The sequence below is a fragment of the Nomia melanderi genome, chromosome 4 (genome assembly GCF_051020985.1).
Source record: "Nomia melanderi isolate GNS246 chromosome 4, iyNomMela1, whole genome shotgun sequence".
Lineage (NCBI taxonomy): Eukaryota > Metazoa > Arthropoda > Insecta > Hymenoptera > Halictidae > Nomia > Nomia melanderi.
The window spans coordinates 13275696-13284348 of NC_135002.1; the positions used below are offsets into that span (position 1 = coordinate 13275696).

The 8653-nt window shown below is 32.0% G+C and overlaps 1 protein-coding gene across 1 annotated transcript; it reads right to left on the reverse strand.

Moving 5' to 3' along the window:
- Window positions 1-2062: 2062 nt before the first annotated feature.
- On the reverse strand, window positions 2063-5145 carry LOC116425421 (uncharacterized). The gene is made up of 5 exons (XM_031973094.2): window positions 4411-5145; window positions 4093-4306; window positions 3600-3818; window positions 2906-3112; window positions 2063-2267 (listed from the first exon to the last, which is right to left on the reverse strand). Exons 2-5 carry the CDS (start codon window positions 4159-4161, stop codon window positions 2148-2150), a joined length of 615 nt encoding a protein of 204 aa, XP_031828954.1. The 5' UTR covers window positions 4162-4306; window positions 4411-5145; the 3' UTR covers window positions 2063-2147.
- Window positions 5146-8653: the final 3508 nt, after the last annotated feature.

Here is an 8653-nt window from a genome sequence, read left to right on the forward strand (position 1 = left end):
GGGGTGTACTTCAGAGAAAGAAAGATAAAGAAAGACAATAATAACATGGAATATAAATAAAACACAAAAAAAATAGGCAGAAATAGAATAAACATTTTAAGCTATGGGAATCTCTAAACAAATGTGAATTCCTTAAGAGATTATTAATATATCTATATTTTCGATAATTGCGACTTACAATAGATCAATTTTTTTTAATATTTCCATTTTGTTCATTTATAATAATATTCAGAGAGATTCAGAATATGGCAACCGTCATCAAAGTTTTAATTATAGTTTTAGTTTTTATCATAATTTTCATTTAGTCTTTTGATCACTTCATTGATTGAAATAATCGAATTTCCTTACTGAAAGGAGATCACCTAAATAAAAGTAGCTTTAAATAGAACGAAATAGGTGCATATAGCTTCTTGTAACGTTTTTCTCAAAGGAAATTTACATGTTTAATAAAAAATCAATTTGCATTCAGTCGATTACTTCACAGACGACATGACCGGTAAAAATAAAATTGTGAAGTCACTGAAAGTGACATCTTGTTACAATAATAGCAATGTAAATGGAAACAAAATATCGTGAACTATTGTGATGTTTATTTTTCTCTCGCATGTGTGGACACGCCTTTACACACCTACGTTACGTGCTGGCCCGCACATGCATGCGTGTAACCTCCATTTTACTACATTTGAGTCATCTCCCTCATACAGTGATTCTCAAACGTAAGATCTTTTAAATGTCGCTGTTATAACATCTTTTGATACTAAAATGGTATTAAATAATTTTAGTATTAATTAATATTCTAAATGGCGTGTGTTACTTATATTTATACGAAATATATGTTCTTTACAAAGTAAGATGATTAATAAAAAAAAATTAATTTTTTCAGAAATTTCTACAACAATATGTATTTTATTAATCCATTTTCTATAAATTTTAATCTTTAAAATGATACCTATACCTATGTCTTTCATTTCTTATCGCATAAATTTCTTTGCAATTGCTTGTTGTATGCCCGTAAAAATTATTTTATTTTTTATAGAACAATTATGGTGGACAAATACTTTATATTTATTTCCTGCTGTTTTGTAAAGTAATTCAGCTGAGGAACACTGTGACGGGATCAGGTTCATTCAAGTTAATGGCCAGGCGCAAGTTTTCATGAAAGGAAGTAAACTTTCCGCAACGATTATTTGCATTACGTATTGTGACATTGTTACATACGATTAGTAGCAACTTTGATTATTGACTTAAGTTTTCTGTATTCCACAATGTATAAAGTAATGCGTGATGTTTTCAGACGAGCATCTGTCATTGAAATTCTACTATCGATCTGTGATTCACTGCTAATTCCCTTGCGACATATATACAAAAAAAATGTTACTGATTCATTTGCGTGACACATGCGCATCATTTACTTTACAAAATGTGAGATTACAAGATAGGAGTAATAGATTAAAAAGATTACAATTGTACGTAGCATGGGAAAGATTTTGAGTTTTATTTTAAACTGACGTTCTTTTTTACGTCAGTTTCATATATGAGATAATATAAATTACAGTATAAATCTTATGACAGTAAATTTAATTAGTTTATTATATATACAAAAACATTTCATTATTAAATTTTGTCAAAATTTCATTGAAGAAAACTTTCTTAGAGTACCTACGAAATCCGTTTTCATATTAAGCAGTTTAAATCGCGACTAATTCTGTCAAATCACAGTTTTAGCGAAGCCTATTACACGTGAACGTTGCATTACGTCGCTCCAACGCCCTCACAAGTGACATCATTTTGCTAATTGTACCATGACGCATATGTACCATAAGCTTTGATGGAATTTATCGCAGTGAAATGTGAGAATACAACCATAACGTAATAAAGTCACATTTCTTAATAGATATTGCCCAAGTATAACGAAGCCGACATATTAATCAATGCAACCCGATTGATATTAATTTTTGTAGATAATATACAGAGTGGCATAGGTAAAGAACACGTAAATATTTCAAATATTTAGACATATTTCACTATTTATTAATTTTTCATTTATAATTTTTTTCATGATCTTAGATTCCTGGTATTCTTACTGATACTTGATTCATAATATCGTAATTGATCTTTCATTCATGATGTTTTATTGGATTCTTGATTCACATGACATGAACAACCTGAAATTCATGTACTGGTTTCTTCATCAATTCTTGATACTTTATATAATTATAATAATCGATGAAACAGCAATATAAGATAACAGGTTCTTCATCTACGCTCTAAAAGAAAATTGACTTTTGTATTAATGTAATTTCCTGTTTGTATAATTATGAAACAGTTAATGTATTACTCTATAATTATTATTACATAAATATAGATAAATAACAATGAGGATTATTAATTTTTTCAAGTCTGTATGTTCTAGTTATGATTAAGAAGTTTTCTTTATAGTTTCAGTGTCGCATTTGTTGTTATCGACAAGATACAATTATCAAGTATTGTTAATTAAAATTGAAAATACATTTCGAATTCTACAGTGTTATTCTGAGTTTTGTAAACTGTTCTATTTTACATCTTATTTAGACTAATTTGAGCAGTTTGAGAATTATTATCGACAGTCGGACAATTATCAAGAGAGTCATGAGAAAATTATCCAACAGATGATAAAAGTATATTTATTGCATGACTCGAAATTTTAGTTGAAAACTGAATATATAAAATGTATATTTTTTATATTAACTACATGACTCTAAAAACCTTGATGAAAATATTCAAAATGTCATATATTATAAATATTAATATTAATTTCATTTATAATATATGTTCTAAACAAATAGTTGAATTCTTTGATTTCTCAGTAATTAGTAATTTATATTATTAAGTTGATGATGAATAATATTGGCAGTTGCTCACTTACAATGGTAACTGAGTGTGACATCGACGTTAAGGAAGGAAAGTTTTCTAAATCAGGTATTGGATCTAATTTACCAGGCACCTCTTTAGGTTTACTTTCACGCCTGCTGACCTTTGCTCGAGACTCAAAGACTTCACTTGTATCAGTGTTTGCACTAGAGTCGGTAACTGGCAAATTGTTAGACACATCACTAATATTTTGTTCTTTCATCTATAACGGGACTATGTTGTAGGATCGTGTGCTTTGAAGTTGTGTGCAGATATTAAATTGGCTTATATGTATAATTTACAATGACGGAAAAATAGATTGAAAGTGCAGACATGGAAATCAATTTATTATGTATCTCAAAAATTTCTTTTTGTTTCTACAATTACAAGTCGTAATTTAAATACTTGTATACTTTTCAAGAATACCGTGGAGTGTACAGTAGAGTATCAAATTATTTTCAATAGTAAGTTTTAATGTTCTAACCATTTTGCAATATTCACGGTGATGAATAATTAGAAATAGGGCAATAGACAAAAAATAAATGTACACACAATTAAATAAATTTAAATAGACTATTATAGAAGTGTTCTAGTTAAATATATTATATTTAAATATAAAGAACACTGTCGGAACTATCATAGAACTCGAATAATTAATTTTATTAAGTAATAGTTGTTTATATATTGACTGTAATCGTGTTTTCACATACCCAACGCCATAAGTCGTACGAGATCCAACCTTGTATGAGATATACAGTCATGCAGAAGAGTGATAGCAAACACATGATGAAATTGTGGATAAAGACTGGATGTGTTAGCAATTCGTCATCACTGATCTCTGTTAAATCAAGATATATATCGGCATGCTTCATTTCCATTATTCCGACCAAAAACATCAAAGTGGCTGCAGTGAAGCATCCGATGAGAACCTAAATCAATTTATTAAAAACGCGCAAGTTATTAACTAATCAAATTAATACAAATACAGAGTTCTTCATTTAGCGCAAAAATAATCTTACATTATTAGGAAAAATCGATTTTAGAAAATCGTGATTAGCGCATGTAGAATCGATAGCTAATAAATAGGTTTTATTCAAATGTTAATATTTACTAATTAATAGTTCATAATGGCAACAGTTTACTTTATAATTACAGTTTATAATTAAATTACATAAATAACTGAAATCGGAAGTGAGTACTGACAATTCTAGGTCTGCGCATCAGAAGGTCCGTGGAAAGCCAAAGAATTGCGAATACGACGCTTATGAGCATGCATAATGGATAAACGTAGAAAAGTGGATTTTTTTCTTCAGGCAGTTGAGGAACCGATTCGTTATTTTTTCGACGATTTCTATTCACATGATGATGGACGTGATGAAAAATTTCAATGGCGAGGGTAATCGTCTACGTAATGTTCCTAAAATTATGAAAAGATTTGAACCAGAAATGGAAATACATAATATAAAGTTTATACATTAAGAATTGTCAGAACAATAAAATAATACAAGAAATATAATTTACCTATTTTCATTATTAAATTGTTTATATTTTCAACCTTACTAATTCTAATAAATAACATGCTTTATACAATAAAATACTTCACCACTATTACACCAGCGAAAGAAATAACCATAGATAATGATATTCACACGAAATTCTAGAAACATAGAAAACGAAGGTCAGGACGTAAAAATATTGTTCACTGGTTCAGGTTTAAGGAAACATCGAGTCAGATTTATGACGTGTCGAGAACTCGAATTTCGCCTGGTTTGTTTGCCTTTCTGGTGACCGCCGCAAGTAAACAATGCGACGAACAATATTAGATTATTTTTCAAGAAGATGGCGTAGGTAGGAACCGTTAGAAAGTTACACCGGTGAAGCATAATTAATGATACTTCTACAGCTTCATCGCTCTATCGTGAACTTTACGCATAATTGGTCCGAACCGTGTGCCAACTGATCTAATACAAAAATCAATCGATTAGTTGTGCTTATTTTATCATTTTCATATTATTTCCATTTAACAATGCTTTTGTTATCTCGCGAAAGATCGACACACTTATCCTATAATCGAAATGTTTACACGCCATTAGACTCGGAAAAAAAATTCCACTTATTGGATCGAGTTTTTTTAAAGGCTGTCCAGTCTGGAAGTCTGTCGCCGAGATCGAAAAACCGGAACACGGAGTAACCAAACACCGAAACACGTTCTTCCCTCGTCCATGTTTACAGTCGTGCAATTGCACAGAGGCAACAGAAGAAATCGAGCGCCGCCCGGTGCGCACGTTCGCGCGATACGCACGCGCGTACGGATTTCGCGTCCGATTGCGTAATAACGAGGACGAAATCTTTTGCGAATCTTAGATCGCTGTTGAATCATCCCGCGTTTTTGCGAAGTAGCGCCGCGAAATTGGGCCAAGAAACTGCAACCGCGAGCGATCTACGATCGCATCCCCGCGACTCGCTCGCTTCCTGTTCGCGGCTAGCGAAATTGAATCGAGGACGACATTAATCAGAGGAGAGAAGGAAGGGACTGAGTCAACACAAAATATTTGTGTTATTGGGAAAAATGCGATTACGTTTCGTAAATATTTTCGCATTCTTCACTCGTGTCGTTTCATCCGAGATTCCTTTTTTCCTCTCTTTCTTCGAGTCGGATTTCATTCGACAGCTGAAAATATGGGTTACGAGGCTCCTGCTTTCAATCGAATATACAACTATGTAATGGGTTATGAGAAATATCATACACATGAAAATAATTTTTTGTTATGTAATAGATATAGATGTTTGCTTTTTATACATCGTTTTTCCATTGGTTGATTACACCTGTGCAATTGAATGATCTTGTACTGTATCATTCTTTTTTAGAATCAAATTAAATTCAATTTAAAAAAAAAGAAATTTCGGAAAGATAGATTATATTATAATCTATCGAAGGAAATTAGAAATTTTGAGATTTCTACTGTGGAGGCGTAAATAAGGATCCTTTCTATCGCGTTCAGTTGGGGTGTGTTTTAAATAAATACTTTTTTAACTGTTGAATAATTGGGTGTAATATTTTGCGAATAAAAATGAGAATGAAAATATTATAGAACACCCAGTGTTACGACAGTTTAGCAAATTTCCATATTATTGTGTGGTTCCTTACGAATTGAGAAAGGTGCAAGCTGGCGTGGACGACGTGAGAGAGGTTCGGATTTCTTTGGAATTTCTCCCTGCCTTTGTGATAAATACTAGCAACTTTTGCCTTCTCGGAAAGTTTTCCCAAGTCGTAATCGTCGTATTCGTTCCCAGATTGTGTTCTCTCCGCCTGATTTTCCATTTAAGTTCCTTGCCTCCTTCTATTTCAGAATTTAATATATTAACGAACTTGCTATAAATGCCTTCCCGTTTGAAACGGTGCTTAGTGAAGTTGCACCAACGAATTTGTTGATGTAGACAAATGAGCGCAAGAAGGAATTATGTTTGACTATACCCCTAATCTTGGAACGTCAGAAATGTCATTTTCCGTTTCTACGAAGAAAAACGTGCCGTTTCACAAGTCTGTTTCGTATCAGGGCAGCAGGTAGATATTTCCGAGCTTCCTAAACGAAATTTCTACGATGTTTATCTGTTCCTTTTTCACCACATTCCTACCCTCGAGAACTAATGTATGTGTAGGTCCTTTTCGTTAATATCCCTTTGACATCCTATATTCTATATATTGTTGTACATCCTATGCAACAAAGTTTCATTGACTTACTTCATTTTTGTATATTATATCTTTATAAGATTGGAGTTAAATAAAACGTAAAAGGGATATAAATAATAGAAAAAATGTTTTAACATAAAATCAATCATATAAATTAAAGTTAATATAAAATAGAAATTAAAAGAACAAGAAGAACTTTGTTTTTTATATCAATTTTTAATTTAGCAATATGGATCTAGTAGATTTTCGATAGAGGATATGGTGGTCACATGGGAAATTAGTACAATGTTTTTTGCAATCTTTTGTCAAGAATATCTTACGATACATCTACAATAAAATAAAATGCCCTACAATACAAATTACCGAGAATCAAACGTCGCCGCCATCTATACTTCTATCAGACACGTTTCGTAACATTCGATGATTTACGGTTCCAATACTTGTTCCGTTTCTCATAATTACTTGTTCATTATGCCTAAATTGGATCGCTGTCGCTGTTCTAGGAATTCTCAGAAGCTTGAATCACGTTTTAGAAATTTCCCACTGGTGTCTGTGGCGAACCACGACATTTCGAAAGTGTCGAGACGATTAACGGACGAACGAGAGCGACAACGAAACGCAAAGCGTGACGATAGCCCTTTATGGGCCTTCCTCGAAGCAGAAATACTTTCCTTAATGAAAGTGAACGCCTTATGTCGCTTCGTAATAGGCCATCCACCCATTTCGGTGCGTATTTTGCGCAATATCCGACACAGAAACGTGCACGACGTTGATTTTCCTTCCTCCGATATGTCCGAACACTTTCTTCGCTTGAGAACGAATTCCTTACAGCAGTTAAAGAAAGGTTTTATCACATATAGTGTGTAAAAATATAATCATATTTATTTTTGTCTTAATGTATTTCGTACATACTGGCATAATGATGCATAATTATAAAAATATTATAAACAGTATTCATGATTTATCTGCAATTTTGTATAGGCACACAGTATAATTCAAAGCAGCGCGATGGTCTTCCATCAGTTTCCAAGATAACACGTGCGTTTATTGTAATTGCAGCTCATCAATGGCGCCGTGCATCCTTTCTTTGTCATTGGAATGACCTTGACGATCCTGTCTCATGCAGAAAAATTCAGTTTGGTTTTCCTCTTCATAGTAGCAATAAATACATCACATTACACAAAATGTGTAAAAAGTTGTAATGACAATGAAAGAAGCATAAAACGATATCAGTCATTTAAACTAATCTTTTACAATAATATGACAAAGTGTTATTTTGTTCTTGAAGGTTTCCTTCATAATACGCTATTTTATCGCTTAGAGCAACTTCTCCTCAATTTTTAGTTTTCAAATGCATATTCAGTATTGACATATGGGAAGATGAAATTTAGAAGAAACATCTGTTTTAAAAAAGTGTATGTCATTAACGTCTATTTTCTTTCCATGTAATTCTCTTTAGGAAAGGTAGATCGAGCAAATTTCGAAATATTCTTTCCAAGGGAACGTATTTTGACGTGGGTCGGGAAAAAGAAAAGACTCACGCGAAAAGAAGGACAAAGAAAAAGACAGGTTTCCTGTGCTGAATTCTTTGCAAAGAGAAAAGTTTACACTTAAGGAGACAACGTTTCGGGGAATTTTAGAGGTCCTTAGACTAAGGACATCTCAAAGGAATGAACCATGGGAAACAAAGACGAATATTCTCGTTCTTAGAATTAAATTGAGACGAATATTAAAACCGACATATTCAAGTTATAAAACTTTATGCTTTTTATTGATAATATTTAAAATATGAATAAAAAAGTCTCTAGAGTCCTTTTATTGTCCGACAGTTTTAATCATAAGGAGGGTCAAGGTTTTATTACGCAGAAATACTTTTGCACTTTTAAGATTATTATAACTGTGTGTATATTGTTCAAGATAACTATTTATACAAAAATGCTGTACAAATATTAATAAAATATTTTATTTACTTTTGTAAGAAATAGAAGGATTCTTTAATTCTATATAATTTCAATCCATCTCTAAAAAGAATATTTCTGCGTTCTAAAATTATTGGTAGAATATTTTATGTGT

Coding starts and splice junctions, on each gene's coding strand:
- LOC116425421 (XM_031973094.2), bottom strand. CDS start 4,161: ATGCTCATAAGCGTCGTATTCGCAATTCTTTGGCTTTCCACGGACCTT. Junction 3,819..4,092: donor TGATGCGCAGACCTAGAATT/GTCAGTACTCAC, acceptor AAATTGATTTAG/GTTCTCATCGGATGCTTCAC. Junction 3,113..3,599: donor CGTACGACTTATGGCGTTGG/GTATGTGAAAAC, acceptor GTCCCGTTATAG/ATGAAAGAACAAAATATTAG.